Source organism: Drosophila bipectinata, chromosome XL, assembly GCF_030179905.1.
Source record: "Drosophila bipectinata strain 14024-0381.07 chromosome XL, DbipHiC1v2, whole genome shotgun sequence".
Lineage (NCBI taxonomy): Eukaryota > Metazoa > Arthropoda > Insecta > Diptera > Drosophilidae > Drosophila > Drosophila bipectinata.
The window spans coordinates 8826687-8844795 of record NC_091734.1 but is presented as its reverse complement, the minus strand read 5'-3'; the positions used below and the strand labels follow the sequence as shown (position 1 = coordinate 8844795).

The 18109-nt window shown below is 36.9% G+C and overlaps 1 protein-coding gene and 1 long non-coding RNA gene across 4 annotated transcripts in view; one reads left to right on the top strand and one right to left on the bottom strand.

The window, feature by feature from the left end:
* Positions 1–1270: 1270 nt before the first annotated feature.
* LOC122321056 (uncharacterized) lies at positions 1271–2487 on the bottom strand. 2 transcript variants are annotated; one of them, XR_011443242.1, is made up of 3 exons: positions 2330–2487; positions 2185–2264; positions 1271–2132 (listed from the first exon to the last, which is right to left on the bottom strand). It is a non-coding gene; the product is annotated as an uncharacterized lncRNA (long non-coding RNA). The 2 variants fall into 2 exon arrangements; XR_006245960.2 differs by having other exon boundaries at positions 1271–2107.
* A 3614-nt stretch (positions 2488–6101) lies between these two features.
* Positions 6102–18109, top strand: part of LOC108134071 (ras-related protein Rap-2b) — a 29926-nt gene continuing 17918 nt past the window's right edge. Inside the window, exons 1-3 of one of the 2 annotated variants that reach the window (XM_017254245.3) lie at positions 6102–6357; positions 15524–15732; positions 15982–16142. In XM_017254245.3, the coding sequence (XP_017109734.1) occupies positions 16054–16142 (89 nt within the window). In that variant the 5' untranslated portion in view covers positions 6102–6357; positions 15524–15732; positions 15982–16053. Of the gene's footprint in view, positions 6358–15523; positions 15733–15981; positions 16143–18109 lie in introns of those variants that run through there. The other variant, XM_070281472.1, reaches the window with a different exon arrangement.

Below are 18109 nucleotides of genomic sequence, written 5' to 3'. Positions count from 1 at the left end.
TAGAGAAGGGGGCGCACATTTGTCTTTTCTTTTCTCGTTTTTTTTTTTTTTGTTTTTTTTTGTATCATTAAAAATTGACTGGGAGGTTATTATGATTGAACTGTTTCCATCTGGCATGTGGCACCCGCACGGCATTAATACACATCAGGCGACGACTCCGGGACTCGAGCTATACGTGTCCGTCTATCCCCCTATCCGTTCCCCTGTCCGCGTGTCCGCCTGTCCTCCTGTCCGCTTCTACCATCCGTTCTTGTATATTTACGTGTGTGTGGCGCCCACTGAGCTGGTGTACGTGTGATATATATACGGATAGACAGCCGTAGACTTCATTTACATGCTATACACACACATACATCCTACAAAGAAATATATATATGAAATGCGGGCTTGGTGGGCGTGCCAGCAAGGTGACAAATGTTTACAAATTCATTTTAATCTTAATCTAAAATCTACCTTCTTTTTTAATTCTTTTATTAAACTTTTGCATAAAATAAGAGTATTTTTCTTATTGTACCATTCGGTTCTCTTATATTATTCAATAAATCAGCTCTCAACATACAAAATATTTTTAAAACTTAAAAATAAAACCTTTTTTATACAAAATATACATATAGAATATATTTCTTTTTATAATCTTTACCCAAATTCTTTTATTAAACTCCTATGAGAGACAAGAAATGTTTCTTTATAGCAAGATATAGTTCATATTTTAATTATTTCCAAGCACAATATTTTACTTTGTAAAAAATAGTTCCAATAAAATAATCTAAAGAAATATATGTTGGATATATTTTTCGTAATTATAATCTATTTTCAGGATTAATCTCGACACTTTTGTAGGCTTGGCCATCTGCTTAAATGCTGTCGGATATATGCGAAGGAGGGTGGCGGGCAGGCGTTGGCAGATTAAAGCGAATGTGTCCTGTGGCAAGGAGGGGCAGGACGGTGGCGATGGCAAATGGGGCATGTGGGCCGTGTGGCAAGAGGTGGCGCACTGAGCTGGCTTTACTTGGGAGCGGCGAAGCGGAAATGTTGCATGCCATGCACATACAAGCCGCTTACCAACTGAGCCCCCAAGTTCTTGCCCCAACAGGAATGATAGAATGACGGCCTGATGGCATGAGCGAAGGATATATGGAATCCAGTCAGAAGGACAGATGCTGCAACTAACATTGATTTGCATGTTAACAGATGATGTGATTGTGATTGTTGTCAGTGTGTGGCAAGTGGCGAGTGGCAGGTCGCGAATGGTGAACGAAATAAAAATGCATTATCTTTTATTTGGATTTTTACATAAATGTGTTAGAAAGCTAAGCTAGCTGGCTTTATTTGGTGGTCGAATTTTGATAAAGTATCCAAAAATTATTAATTAACAGGAGAACAAAGTAACACGCCAGAGTTTATAGTCCGTTCATTGGTTTCCTAGTTGCACGGGAGTGTAGTGTGTGTAGAAGGTGCGTTTCAGGGACCGCAGCGTGCTTTCTTATCGTGATCCACTTTGAATTTTGAGCTTCAGATGCCATATTATCGAAAAATCCAGGGTGTTGGTACGCAAATAGCTTCTGTCCAAAGACCTTTAGAATTTTGGAAATCATTCCAAGATGCCTCTTATATCTTCTGCTTCTGAGATCTTCTGCTCCTCTTATAGGGTTTTAAATAATACTCGAAAAATAACTCGAAAGAACAAAGTAACATGCCAGAGTTTATAGGTCGCTTCTTGATTTCCTAGTAGAGGTGCTTCCTTAATCCATCCTTATTCAATTCCTTATCCTTATCTTCCTCATCTAACTGCGTAATGTGCGTAGAGGTGCTTCCCTATCTTAATTCACTTAAAATTTTGCACTTCGGATATTGTCGAAAAATCTAGGATGGTGATACGAAAATAGCTTCTGTCCAAGGTCAAAGGACTTTTAGAATTTTGAAAACCAATCCAACATGACAACTCTTCTGTTCTTCTCATTGGGGTTTAAATAATTTCTTTTCAATGGTCATTTTTTCAGGACGAGTCATTAGGAACCTGTAACCCAATCGGGATATGGGAATCTTTGTTTCTTTCATATCCACCTGGAGTGGCCAACTTCTCTGCAAAGTCACATCGATAGGTTACCTTCAAGTGCATTTTTAAGTTCAAGCTACCAATAAATATCTATTACCTCATTCTCATAATTTTCATTAAAAACTTACCTTATTGCGACCAAAAATATCCTTCAAGAAGAAGTTGGTTTTCACCCTGAGAATACATGGTTCCACGATGACAGAGGTCACTGTAATATTTAAAATTAGTTTTATTTTTAATTTCACAATATTAAAATTCTGTTAACTATCTTGCCTATATTATATACATTTTTCAATTATTTTATTTAGACAAACTTTGGAGTTTGATTTTTAGTAGTTATCAGTTCCTGAGCTGGATTGGTAATGAAATATTTCGGTCCAGTTCTAGGGTCGACGACAATTTTGAGTTGACAATTGGCTTCATGGATTGCTTGATTTTGAAACCAGCTTGGATCTGCAAAAATTTGGAAAAAAAATGAAAAAGAAATGCTTAACTTGTTTTATTTTTAGGTCATCCTTCACGGTTTTTTGTTTTTTTTAGAGGCTACTTCATATATTTCTTAAAAGAGAACCAAAGGTCAGTCTCCGTCAGTGTCAAGGGTAAGCCCTTTTTATATTAAAATTGTAGTTTTATTTTATCTGGTATATAACTGTAAAATATAAGCCGATATGTAGTTGTCAGGCTATATCAGCTTACAAAGCGCGTAACACAACATAATTCTTTAATAAATTTAACGAAAAACATTTTAATTTACAAATTAAAAATCTGAAACTGTAAGCACTCTTATGTTCTATTGCCTTCTTTTAAGGGCAACGGAATGGTAATGGCAATGAAGAGCACAATTTTTCCGTTCGTTTGAATATAATTATATGCAAAAAGATGTTTTAGTTTGGTAGCTATTCGATAAAATATTTAATTAATTTAATTTAATTTTTAATTTTAAAAAGCGCCCTCCTCCTCGATTCTCATAGGTTGCACTTAAGCAAGCCTGAAAAGCCGGAAAAATTAGTGTTTTTTTAAATCGTGTTTTTTTTTTGTAATTGGCTTTGTTTTTGTTGTAAATATTGTTGTTGTTATTGTATTTTGTTGTTGTTGTAATTTTTGTTGTTGTTGTAATTTTTTTGTTGTAATTTTTTTTTTGTAATTTTTTTTTTGTTGTAATTTTTTGTTGTTGTAATTTTTTGTTGTAATTTTTTGTTGTAATTTTTTTTGTTGTAATTTTTTTTGTTGTAATTTTTGTTGTTGTTGTTGTTGTAGTTTTTATTGTTGTAATATTTTTTGTTGTAATTTTTTTGTTGTAATTTTTTTTGTTGTAAATTTTTTTGTTGTAATTTTTTTTGTTGTAATTTTTTTTGTTGTAATTTTTTTTTGTATTTTTTGTATTTTTGTTTAATTTTTGTTGTAATTTTTTTGGTAAAAGTTGTTGTATACAAATAATGATGACGTGGCGAAAGACCTATGGCCACCCATATCATCACATCACACTACCTCTCTAGTATAGCCATTAATCAAAGCCCTCGAGTTGAAGGTTGAAATTCCCACAAAAAAAGTGTAAATCCGATTGAAATATGAGTGCCAAAGCTGATCAAAGAGCTGAAGATGCATGATATTAAATACATGTATTTTTGCAGACACCTGTGGCACATCTGTGTCCATTTGGCCAAACCAAACCGAAGTCCATCCGAAGCAAGCGAAACCAATCCAATCTGGAGGCAATCCCCCCGTGTTGCAGTTGCAACTTTGTAGTGGCGGTTGCAACTTTGGACGATCTCTTTGCTGTGGCTACATTCAATTGTCGTTTTCATGGTCTGTCTCACAATTACGAATGGAAATTAAAAAGTTTTTCCCCGGCCTGGAGGGGGACGGGGAAGAGGACTACGGGACATAAGATGATGTGGGAAATGCAGAGCAAGTTTCCCGGCGGCGGGTTGAAGTACGAGGTAGTCCAACTTTGTGGCCATTCCGTTTGTTTCGTCCTTAATTTGAATGTTTTTCCGCTCTTTCCTTATTTATTTTATTTTTTTTTAATATATATATATATTTTTTTTTCTTGTTTGAACGACTTTCATGGGATTTATAACGGCTTGATTATTGCCCGATGCCGTGTCCTTGGCTGGTGGCAATTATCTCGCCAGTTATTGGGGCAAGGAATGGGGTGGTAAGCCTCTTATGACAATGCCCCGGAATGGCGAGATGGATGCAAGATTATCCAGCGAAACATAAGGCGGTGTCAGCAATGGCAACAACAGCTAGAAACTATCAACTAGCAACTTGCAACTTGCAACTGGCAACTGCCAACTAACAACTTGCAACCAAGCATCGCGTATACGACCTGTTTAACAGCTAATTTAAGCAGATTTATGACGCTGGATCGGATGTTGCAAGGTGGCACGATGGCACGATGCCACGGTGGCTGCTGTTGCTGCTTCTACTGCTTCTGCTGTGTGGCAGGATTGTTTCTTGCGGTCTGGCAGGATTTAGTGGCTGTGTCCTTTCACCTTCAACGGGAATTATTTTATTTACATTGCATGTCCCACACTATTTGATAATTGCTTACATTCTATTTATATTTTAATCCCACAGCAAGGGCATTTTCCTTTTTTTATACATTTATTTATTTAATAGAAAATAGTGGAAAGCTTTATTACTATGTGGCTAGTAAGTTATTAGTTTTAAATAAACTATTTCATTTTGTTTCTGGCTTCTGAGGAAGTTCATAATGGGTTGGCAGTGTTTATGGAAGTTAATTCTTTAGAAATTCAAATAATACTGACGGAGTATTATTTGTATGTTTACAATTTTTTTACTAGAAAAAGATACCCGATACAAGAGTTTATGCTTTTTTTCAGACCATTACTATTCGTTATTATGACTACAAAGTTTCAACATATCCATAGTTCCTTTTGTAGAGCCTTTAACCATGCCATGAGTCTCAGCAAGAAAATATTAATCTGGATTAAATAAAGGTTCCACAAAAAATATCTCGTAAATGTCCTTATTAAACATTTTCCAAACAAAAAAATGAATTAACATTCCCTTGAAAAAATTACTTAAATCTGTTATGGCTATTTTTTCACAAAATAATCCTTTTCATAATGATTTAACCAAAAGTTTGAATTACTTTATTTTTATGAGATTTAAAAACATGTTTTGTCTATTTTTTGGGGTTTTTGCCTTCCTCCTATATAAAAAGAACTCCCTTTCAAAAAATTCATTTAAAACTATACAACAAAGTTTCACTTTAAAGCCAATATTGCATTTTTAAACTATTTTTTTTATAAATAATGTCTTAAGAATTTTAAAATATATTTAAATCATTCAGAAATAAAACAAACAATTTTCTTTAACCTTTGACCTGGCAATCTATATATTCTTGCAGGATTTTTGTCTTTGTGGCCCGCAGGTCTGTGGCCAGGAGCCTGAATAATGGCCATCTATTATTCACGTATCCCATTTATTTGGGATACGACTTCATATCTCTGTATCCGGACATCTATCAAATCTTTGGGATGTATCTTTCGAATGTATCTTATGCCAGCTGTATCTGTAGCTGTTGCATTCGCGCGGCAAAAACAAAAGAAACCACACGAAAAGCTCTGGCTGGCGGGAAAGCTTCAACGAGTGCGCTGATTCAGCTAAAGCTTTCCATAGCCTTCGTCCCGTTTTCCGCTTTTCCGGTGTAACTTCCCGCCCCCTCTCCTTGCCTTTTCCAGCAAGACTCCTTTTGCTGAGTTTGAAATTTTGTTCCTTTTTCGATTTTTTTTTATTATTTATTTTTTGTTGTATTTTTTTTTGGCATGCACTTGTTGGGCGCTTTTCCGAAAATCAACCAACCGCTTTTCCACCACCACCACTTTTCACACCAGACCGCCATCGCGCCCGCCCGCCCTGTCCGATCCACTCACTCACCTTGGCACACTTCGGGTTTTTTTGGATTCGGTGGCTCTGTTTCGGTTTTGAGTTTCGGCTTTCACGATTGCGAATTGCGATTTCGGGGGCATGCATCAAGTGTAACGCTCCTCCAGTGCCAGTTTTTCCCGGGAACTCGACGCAGCGTGTTCTTCTGCCGCTGCCTGCCCCAAAAAAACAAACCATTTATTTCCAACATTTTAAACAACCAACGAAGAAAAAAAATTTAATTCAAAATCCAAAAAAAAAGAGGAATTCATTAAACAAAAGATAAATAAATGAATATATTTTTTTTATTTTTTGAGAACTTGTGATTGTGATTTTTTGATTGTGTGGCAAGAAAAAAACATAAAAATTTTTGCAGAAATTTCAAAGAGAAAATCAAAAGAAAGGTACCATTGTGATTAAAATAAAATATTTCTTATGGTGAATTAATATTAATTGATGTTTTTTAATTAAAGTGTTGAATTTTGAGGAAATATTTTCATATCTGTTTGGCTACCGCAACATTTATTCCCATTTTTTTTATCTTTTTCGATCCGGCAAACGATAATTCATTTGTAATCTACATTGATCATAAATAAACTCATCGCTTGTCATAATTAATTCAATGAACTTTTTGCTCTTGTTGTTGTTTTGATAATATATATTTTTGTCATTTTTGTTTTTGGTGTGATATTCGATAAGGTAAATTATAAAAACAAAAAATAGCAGAAAAACGTGGAAAAAGTTTGGAAATCTGAGTGACATTACGCATACGACATGTTGTACGGTTTTTGTTTAGTTTTGTTTGTTTTTTTATATTTATTTTTTGTTTTTGGTCTTGCATTTTTTTTTATGGCTCTGTGTGTGTGTTTTGGCCAAAGTTATGATTTATTATTATGCCATTATTGGCCAACTTCTTATCGCACTTGTCGCAGTTGCCTGCTTTGCAGGGATTCTTTTTTCTGCTTCTTTGGCACAAAAAATATATATATCTAAAATATACACTCCCCTGCATACATATATAGAAAATATATATATATATATATCTATAATTCATTAACTGAGTAATCGGAATCGATAATGCGATAAAATATTTATTCTCCGCAAAAAAGATAAACCGCTCTATTGGCTTAATATTTCCATTGTCATGGCCAACACTCGGCTATCGAACTTATTACTCATCAATGTCATGCTTCCAAATATGAATATGATTTTTATTTCAAAACCATTCAATGGTATTTTCTTGTTGTGTATGAGTAGTACATCGTATAGACATTTCGGGAATCCCCTTTTCTAAAGCAAGTGAAGTGGAAATTTCGGATCGGTTAATGGTTTGTTGCTTTATGGTCTGAAGACCCCATGGGACGTTGCTATTTTAATGGCCTTTTGTCTTAGACGCATATAAATTCCTTTTGGCCAGCCATTAAACCAGCTCAATCAGCAGCAGGAGCCTTAAGATACAACAACAAAAAAATGTACAAGATGCAAGAAAAAAAAGTATCTAAAAGATACAACACAAAAAAAAAGGGAAAAGTAAGAGAAGGCAGGACACCACAGGAGCTTTCCCTTATCAGTCTCGTGTGTAATCGCTCACTCATTGTTATGACTGCCATGCAGATTAACTACCCCGCCCCTCCTCCCTTATACCATACGATTTCAGGATTGGTAACTCCACTCCATGCCAGGCCATAGCACTTCATACCACTCCATTGGAAGCCTCGGTTATCCCGGGATATAGGAAAAACGGGGAGGATTAAGGGGGCTCAGTGCGAATTCGCAGAACGATTTTCGTGGATTTGTATCCGCGGAGGGAGGACAGTGCGTTTCGGTGGCATAAGGTTAGGGGTAACTAACCACTATAAAGGCGTGGCTAATTGTTAAAATAAAACAATTAATTGAAAACCGCAAACTCATTAAGATTTTGAACCATTTTAGAAAGGTATTTGAAGATTTCCTTTAATTTACTTTTTGTAATATTACTTTTAAGCACTTTTTCACCTTTCTTCCTTACAGTACCGCTACGTACTGTATTTATTGATACGATTGCAATTCCCCCAACTCGCTTATCGGTCGCCAAATCAAGTTATTCATTGAGATATTCCAATTGTGATTCCCATTCCGTTTCCGATTTCGATTCCGATTCCGAGTCCGACTCCGATTCCCTTGGCGCAATGGATGGATGGTCGCGTTGAAACACTAATTGAAACGACAACAATGTGGCACCAAAAACCCAAGGCGAAAGTACTTGGACAGGAGGGCGTGGCTTAAGGACGGTGGGTGGCTGGGACTTGTCGTAGGTGTTTAGCTACGATGGAGTGAGGAGAGCAACAAGTCAGTGCCTCAGTCTTCTTGGGACAGTTCATTAGGGGATAAAATTCAAGTCAACATACCACAACACACGCACACGAAACTAGTGGAAATTGTCTCATTAGTACAAGCACGCACACACACACACACCGACTTACACTCGTGTAAGCCCACACCCTTACAAACTATATCTAGTATATGTATATATGTGTGTATATCCTTCTAACAGGAGGCCAGGCCATAATTTCCCACCAAGAGGCTTGTCTATAAAAATCCTCACAAATTGTCGCTGTCATTGTTGCTCTTCTCTTCCTCAAGTCACTTGTCGGCTGTCTGTTGTCGCTTCTTCTTGTATATATATATATATTCCATATTCTATATAATATGTTGGTCTTGTAGTTGAATCTCCTTTAGCCATAAAGATGAAGTTGAAGGCGGTGGGAGACGCGGAAAACTAGAGCGAAAACTTGGCGCAAAAAAGTAAAACAAAAGACCTTTTTTCGCGCACAGTATCTTGAGATATGTTATACAATACATAATCTTATATCTTAAAGAAAAGGTTTTAAAAAATCAAATTTAAACTATGTTTTAAATTCTTTAAAAAAAACCTTCACCTTTGCCTTATTTGTATTTACTAAGCTGAAATTCCAGAGACGAATGCACTGGCACTATTCTAAGATATTATCAGGGATATAAGGATCTATATTACCCAGAAAAGGCTTTAAAGGAAATAGATTTAAAATATACTTCAAAACCTTTAAAAAATTCAACAAAATCCTATATCTTTGCTATATATTAATTGATTGAGAAACTAAACTTCCAGTGACGAATGAAAGTGCATTTAATAATTATAACATCCATAAACATTATAAGTAAGAATTTCAAACTAGAAAAACATGTAAGCTCTATTGCCACCTTTTCTTAGAGTATTTCTTAATTAGGTCGCTTAAAAATTGTTCAAAAAATAAAATATATTAACCATTTCGTCACTGAAACTAAAACTAACTAAAATCTTCATGCTCTTTCCATTTAAATAGCAATCTTGCCTCACTGTTGAAAGCAACAAGCTCCAGCACACATGGCCCTCGGCTGATAAGAAGTTTTTTTCTTTTATTTTGGTGCGTGCCCTAACCTTTTTTTTCTCCAAGTGTATGTGAGTATGTGTGTGTGTGGGTGCCGGCATGTCATTTGGCTGCTTTGGGTCATTGGCTTCCTTTTTTTTTCGAAGCGTAACTCAGACTTTAGTGTTCGGTCTTCTGGCTTTAACTTGGCTTTCTGTTTCTGTTACTGTTTTTGGCCCGATTCTCGTTATTGTTGTCGTGCTGATAAGCACTTGTTGTTGTTACTCTTTGCTATTTGCTGCCACTGTTGAATGTTGAACGTTGAACGTTGACAGTGCGGGCACCCCCTTATGAATCCAAAAGTGTGTGTTTGTGTGAAATTTTTGTAATGCCTGCGGCAGGAAAACACCACCAACAAGCCCAAAACCCTTTTATTTTAGAGGGGGGTGGTGCTGCTGCTGGTGCTGTTTGTTTAAATTGCCTTTTTCGTGTCATTCATGAGACAGACACAGAAACACACACGATTTGTGGGTGTGTGGGGGTGTGAGCCTACATGAATGATAAATATGCATGTCCCACGTTAACCCTACACCGCCTCCAACATATATACACCCCCATGTTAACCCTTACCGACTGCTCTCTTATCTCTTCATGCTAAACAAAACCGACACAAAATGGCATTTATAATTACTTTATAAATGCTCGGCTGCGGCTTTACGATTAAGCCGATCCTGGGTCCTCCAATAAAGCCCACCACCCACCGACTTCTACCGCTGTGACACATCTAGCTTGGCTTTTTCATAAATATTCAAATCAATTTTGGAAAGACAAAGTTACACAACTAACACAAGTATGTAGGTGGAATTGGTAATACCACCGGGCTCTAAGGGGAAATGTAATATTTAATTCGGTCTGATTGCCGACTTGTGTAGTTTATGGCTTGGGTTCAATATCCTAAATCTTCCCAAAGGACTTTAATAGTTTTCTGGGGTTCTTTTTGGTAGAAAGTATTAAGTATTAACCGACCTTCAAAGATAAAGTCCTTGTGTTTTGGTATCAAAATATTTAGGGATACCAGGTGTCAAATATTTTATAAATTCAACTCTACCCATTTTTTTTTAAATATTTTTGGAACCCATAAAGTCTTCAACTCTATTGCAGACTCTCCAAAAGTGTGCACTAGTATGTTTATCCTATGTTATGACTACTTTGGCTACCAAAAAGAGATGCTTTTAAATCTTCGAGTCTACCAGCTTAGGCCATAATGGAAATGCTGTCTCCCAAAAAGAGAAAAAGTGTATAATAATAATAATAAATAAAGTAGATTGCTTTGGATGGCAGTGGGCAAGTGCGGCAACCACATGCCCATCCGCAAATCCTTTTCTGTTCATCTGACAACAAAAGTGCGCTTACCTCGGACACTTTTCCATCTTTTGTGTTATTTTTGTTTAATTCCGAATAGGAATTTGAAATTGTTTGATTTTGATTTCGGCTCTTGGCTCTGTGCTCTTTCCTGTGGCCTAGTCGAGAGCTCAACAATTGAAAGGCTTAGTGTGCGATTTGATGCTCTATTTATACACAACTTTGAGACTCAATAGATGCCATAGAGAACAGTTTCCACTGATTTAAAATCTATTTTTGAGGCCCAGGCTTCTCCAGTTTTTTTTTTTTGTATTTGTATTTGTCCACTGTTGCTCATCCTCGCCCCCGCCCCGCCTTCAGGATATTGTGGAGCTCCTTCATGGCTTTTGTTTCGTTTGTGACATTTCATTTTGGCTCCCACCCATCGCCTTGCTTTCCTTGTCTCTGATTGTTTATTTGTTTTTCATCAGATTTCTGTGCAGAGCCTACACCCATTTGTCCCTCCCATAAAATATATGGCGGCTGTATAGATGGAGAGAGTCCTCCGCACCCCATCCTGTCCTCTGTCCCCGTCTCGATTCATTAGCATTCTGGCCAAAAAAAAAAAACAGAGAAAAAGGAAAATTTATTTTTCTGGCCCCCAGAGGGAGAATTTTCTGTTGTTTATCTTTGTTTGTTCTGGCCATTGTTGTTGTTGTTTTTGGCTTTTTCTGATCTTGTTGTTGTCAGCCTGTTGCTTTGCCAATTGTTGCTGTCCTTTGTTCCATTCCATTGCCTTGTATATTATCTCTTTTTTTAGTTTCATTCCTTAACGCCATTAAATTATTAGCATTATTATCTTTTTTTTTGCAGTCTTTTATTTTAATTTTCTTCAAAGTTGGAAATGTCAAGTTTCCATGTCTGTTTGTTGAAGTGTTTATTCTTTTTTAATTATGTCTTAGAACTGAATAGTGTATGTATATTTATTAAAAAGTTTTCTTAAGTTACATTCAAAATTATATAGAATATCTCCTTCAACCTTGTCCGCTTTTCTTCTAAAACTCCATGAAGGCTTAAATTTAAAACCTTTACAAAACCCACAAAAAAAAACAATCCTGTCAAAATCATGTCCATCTGCTTGTCCAACCAATTATTATAATTATTAAAATTTGTTCTTGTTTTTAAAGATAAAAACTTGCTACTTTCTAGAGAGTACTTTCCATAAAGTTGAGCTTTGCCCGAAAAGTTACCTTTCCTGTCTTGTTGTCTAAACTTCTAATAACTTTGGCCTCAACTGGAATCTGTTGGAAGCTGAAAACTCTCATTTTTGCCAAAGCAACCGCCCACCCACCTGCCTGATTTTTCCATCAAAACCATACTGAACATGGCCAATTATAAAATACGCGAGATCTCTGTACAAAAATGGATGGAAAAAAAATAACGACAAAAGCAATATTCTGGGGGAACGGAGGCGGAGTCTATAGACTGCCAACGTTTGTGGCCCTTTTCAAGAGCATCTGCACCACCCACCCACCAGAAGCGCCTCCTCCAGAAGCATCCACTGCCACCAGCCACATGTACTCTACATAGCTCCCCCTGCCTGTAGTACATATCTGTGTACATATAGAGCTTTATGTTTATGCACATGCAAGTATTTATGCTTTTCAATTTTAGTGCTGCACCTGGCTTGGGTGGTTGGGGACGGATGGTCTGAGTTTCGGCAGAAACAGGTGAGCCAATGCATTCAGGGCCAGTCACGAACCTTTTGAACACTAAATACACCACACACCAGATGCCAAGGCAAATGCCGGATGGGTGAACTATGGACTATGTAGACTCAGGACTCAGGACTCTGTACTCTGTACTCTTTACTCTGGACTGTGGATGGGTAGTGGCTGGATGGCTGGATGCCTGGATGGGTGTTTGGTCAGGACATTAGGCATTCAAGTTGGGTGAAAGCTAGATAATCCCAAACACGAGCAAACCGCAAAACTGCCAGCAAAATGGAAAGTATCATTGAATTTCCATAGAAGGATTTTTCCACTCATTTCAAAAAAAGAGTTTCCCACCAGAGTTTACTGCTAATTTTATTATGCGTTTTCGCCAAAAAATTTTCCCAACAGAGACGTCAGGTAAATTGGTACCTTGCTGCCTTCAAAAATTATCCCAGCCCGTTGGCAATTTTGTATTTCAATTCATTTCGTTTTATGGCCGCTACGTTTTCATGATTATTTATTTCGAAATATACGTTTTACGATTTCCACACCCAACCACCACCTTTGGGTGCCACCACCGCCCCCAAGTACTTATTCAATGATTTATTATTATTATTATCGTTATGTTTAAATTCGTAAAATTGCAATGAGAAAGCGGAAAATGTTAAGCCGATAATAAAATAAAGCAACAGGAAGCGTGCAGAAATCCTTGGCAGACTAGAAGAAATCCAAGCCATAGCTTTAAAATAATTCCAGTCTAGTCTGAGATTCGTGAGTTGAATCAAAGTTGCTTAAACTTTGTTTTTGCTATTTTTTTTTGGTTGGCATTGGCAATTTTTGTGGACTTGCCTCTTAACTTTATGCAAATCGAATTGTTCAAGTGCAATTGAAAAGTTTCAATTTTTTCCACCGATTTTCAGCATGACTGGAAACTAAACTTTTTTCAGAGCAAAAAAAAATAAGAAAAAATGTAGAGAAAATTAATTTGGGTTTTTTTTTAGAGAATAGAGAGGAACGAACTAAATGTTTGGAAAATAGAAAAGACCGCAGAGATCCAGTAAAGCGTAAGGACGAAGACAATACACAGGGACCGCAGGCAATTTCCTCACCGTCGTCCTTCCCCATCGTCTTTTGCTGGTCGGAGGATAATCCATTTATTCAGCTGACTGCAGTCAATATGCCGCAACTCGTTTAACTTGAGCAAATTTTCGGGCTCCTAAGCCGCAACCAAAGTTTTCTCTCCCCCATCTCCTCTAGTAGTTTCGGATCAACTGGTCTTAAGACTCCTCCTCATGTAACACACACCCATCTAAGGCACACACACACCCACACACCCAAAGTTTCACTTCCTTAAACGGCTTTCGGCTCACAGAAGCCCACAGAATATTGAAAAAAAAGAGCAGGTCTTGGCAAAAGTGAATCTTAAATGCTCCCAGAAGTAGGCAAGCAAAACGTGTATAAAATGCAAAATAAATCATCAAGCGGAAAATATCATTTTATTTACTTTTTCCTATCAAGACACTTGTAAAATAAACTACAACTCTTAAGTAAAATTTATTTTTTAAATTGAGAGATATTTCAAATAGTTAAATGGCTAAAAAAGCCAAAAAAGAGCCATAGATCTTCTTAAAACAAAACCCCAAAAAAATAAAAACCCGCCACTTCTTTAATATTTTAAATAAAAACTAACAAACTAACTAACTAAGTAGTACTAGCTAAATGCAAAATAATAAGCCGACTATATTTCCTTTCATTTTCCCATTCTTGAGCTCATTATTTTGTTACAAAGCCAGGTATATAATATAAATACTATATAGTATGCATATATTTTTTTTTGGTGAGACCAAAAATGATTCAGAGACCGCAGAATATGCATAATACCCGACAATTGAGTTTGCCTCGAGTGGCGTCTGGGTTTCGGTCTCGCCGTTGCAACAGAGCTTTTCCTGAATTTCCTCGCATTTTCCTAGTGATTTCGAGGCATTTTCCAGCGATTTCCGTTGCTTCTTCCTTTTTTGGGTATGGGTTTGGTTGCCACAATTTGTTGCACATTGTGCTAACTACGGGAGTCTTCCATATTTTTTTTTTTTTCGGTGAGATGGGGGCTTGGGGCAAGGTCGGAGGCGAGGGCGTGTCAAGTGCCGCAGATGTGTATTTGTGTGTTTGGGGGAAGATTAAGTTGCACTTCAAGTAACATTTAATCGCCTGAAATGCATTTTGAAGAGATGCCTCTAAGTTGCCGGGGCTTCTGCATCTAATTTCCTGCATCATCTGGTTGCCACAACTACTACTCTCTTTTTCTCTCTGGGTGTGTGTGTGTGACTCGTCTACTTACTCCATTAAAGTCTAATTAATGTCAGAGTCTCCTCCCAGCCTTTCTGCCTTTTTGTTCATATTTTTTTCTAGATTTTGTTCCTTCTTTTGTTTGAACGTGAAGTCCAAGGACTGCCTTCTGCTATGCCTGCCTTGCAACAGAAATAGTCGAGAAATTAAAATAAGTAGCCGAACATTTAGTGAGCAAAGGGGAAGTTACAGCTTTCACTTTCACCTTCACACCTCGCATAAATCTGTTTAATTAGCCCAAGTTGTGCCAACTTTCAGAAAATCCTAGAGTTTTTTCATTATACACTAAAAAAAAAGAAAGTTTGTTTATATTTAAAAGCTTTCTTATGTTAAAAGTGAGTTAAATAATTAAAACAGGGAGAAATATCCTTTGATATGCTAAATAATACTTTTTTAGTATTTTAAAACATGTTTAAACTTATCCCATTTAAAATATTATAAATATATTGTTTGTTTATATTTATAAACGTGTATATTTTAAGAGGAAGTTATATATATAATGGAATATACATACATTGTTTGCCAAAATTCACTGATTTTTACTATTTTTAAAAAACAACAAGAAAAACATACTTAAGCTTATTTATTTAGTGTGCCCGTAGCCCATTTGAAAATATTTCTTAATGTATTTTACAAGTATCCTGTATTGTATCCTTTTAAGGATAACGATTTCAACTTTAATTTCAATTATCAAATGCCGACACCCCGCCGTGTTGGGCTTATCTTAGCCCAAAAGGGTGGCGAGCCGTGGTTGGGGGATTTGTAATTTATGGCTTTGTCTCATCCGGAACATTTTCAATTTGCAGGCAAACAGTAGAGGGGAACTGGCCAAGGAAATTATCATCATCGAGTCACGTAATTAAAACGAAACGCAAGACGACGAGAGACGAAACGCAAAGTATAGCTCCAGCAAACGGGCAAATATTTGTGTATATTAGCCAGAAAAACAAAAAAAAAAAGAAGGAAAAAAAAAACACCAGAAACAGGCAACAAGGAGGGCTAATAATAAACTAAGGTAAGAAACGGTAGCTGGAGAGCAACACCGTTAACGTGGCCATAACAGTTGGCAGTTAGCGCTACAGTTACTGCAACAGTTACTGCCCCACTTACACTAACACCCATCCCCACTCACACCTACACTGCTGATAATAAAAATTCGCACGCACCAAGAGGCGACTGGGCCGTAGAGGGCCAAATACAGAACAGTGCCTCAGAAAAGTTATCGTTTTTTGTCCAATGTTTATGCAAACCCACTGACAAGCAGCCGGCCAACAGTAGAGGAACTTTCGTCACTGAAACAACAACAACAAGAAAGGAGGAGAAACAACATAGCAGGATGCGTGGTCGTCACTTGCGTCGCCGGTTCAGCCTGCAGCCCTCCTTCATGAAGGACGACAATGCCGAGGAGAAGCCCAAACGCGACAAGTAAGTTATGGCCCAGTAAACCCAAAAAAAAAAGTAAATCCCCATCCCCCATCCCCAAAAAATAAAAACACAAAAGCATATGTACCGGTAGAGCAGCTCACCTGGATTTTCCGAGCCACTTCCAAGCCAACAAAAAAGGGTAAAAGGATATGCTTGTTGAGCCGCTGAGTAGCCCAATTTTTTATAGTTCATAAAAAAGTGGGTTGAGCGAAAATGGTGAAAGTGTGGCCAGGGTTAAGAAATATAGTTGCCAAAGATGGAAGTTTGCCTCAAAATTGTGAAATATTTCAAGCTTTAGAAACTAAAAGTTTATTGTTTTAGTTTTTAAACAAAAAACTTAAAAAATATTACTGATAATATTGAAACTTTATCAGAAAAATAGTGTGACCAAATTATAAAAAAAGTCTAAAACCCTTATTATTATTTAAAGCCTCTTGAAAAAGATATTTTTTTTTAAATTCCCCAAAAAGTGTCAAAGTTGTAAAGGAACTTCAATCGCTGCCCGCAATAATTGCTGAAGAATTTTCCAGCTCCCCAGAAATTCCTCAATTCCCTTCGAGCACCAAAGTCCTGGAACTTTATAGAAAACATTCCAAGTTGAAGAGAATGTGGTTAGATCGGTTCCTTTCGATACATATAGTATAGTATGTAACTCCAAAAAATAAGTGGAAGGGGTTTTAATTTTTTTTTTTGTTTTTGTTTTTACTTTGGGGCAAACATTTTCATTTCTTCATCAAGTTCAAAGGACGCCAAAATGAAAGAAAAGGACGAAGAGTACACAGAAGAGGCTGGAATGGATGGGGAAAATAGGGAGAAAATGGGGAAATTGTGGAAAGGGAAGAGGAAAAAAGGCGTTTCCCTTCCTGATTTTCCGGCTATCTGCCAGGACGTCTCTCACTGTCCGTCTGTCCGTGTATCCGTCTGCTTGTCCCTCTATCCGGGTGGTGGGCTTGTCCGTTTGTCCGTCTGTCCGTTGGTAGTTTGCATACTTTTCCTTTGTTTCGCCTGTCAGGACAAGAATTTCATGTTTGGCTCGTTTTCTTTTGCTGGGCCTTTGATTACAATTTTTTTTTTCTTGTTTAATTTTTTTTGTATATTTTTTCCTTCCCTGCGCTACCCAACACCCGTGGGAAAATATTTATAGAATATGCCAACAAGGTGCCAAAAAAAAAAAAAGAAACAAAAAATAAAATAAAGAAAAACGCGCTTATTAAAGTCAAATTTGATCCGTTGTCTCAGGATGGGCAATTATAGCACTTCTCCTTTTTCGATTTCTGGGCGAAGGGAGAGATTTTCCTGATTTATCGTAGCAGACTGCAAAGGATACTCGAAGGATACTCAGACGAAGTTAGAGAAGGACAAGGAGGAAAGGAGCCAAGAGCTGTCAGTGGCCGAGAGCCCCGGATTCTGTGGCTTTTCGAACAATGTCCAGCCGGAAATGGCATTGGATTTCATCGCATATATGGGCCCACGTTCCATCCAATATCTTGACGCCCCTTACCTCACCTCACCCCGTGGGTTTTTTCTCTGTCAAGGATATTTCCTGCCAACTGTTAACTTTCGCTGTCATCCTGCAGAAAAAGATAACAAAGTTTCTCGCCGACGCCTCCCCACCCATCTCCAGTCTTGCAAAAAAAATTGTATAGACAGTGTCATTACAGAGCAATTATTTGGTTTGGTTATATACTTTAGATCCTTACATAAAATAATAGTTATAAAGCAATACGTAAGGGGCTTTAATGAAAAAATTTTTAAATTAAATAATTTTGGGTGAATTTTCAAAAACAGTAATGCGGTTTTTTGGTATATTTTTAAAGCTTAAGATGGGTTTGAGTTTCGTTCTTTTTTTGGAAATATTAGCCTTAAAACTATGGATTATTTAGAAGATTGTTTCTACTGAATTAAACTAAAGTAACTATTAATTTACTAATTAATTTACTACTAATATTAGTATTGGTATTAAACTA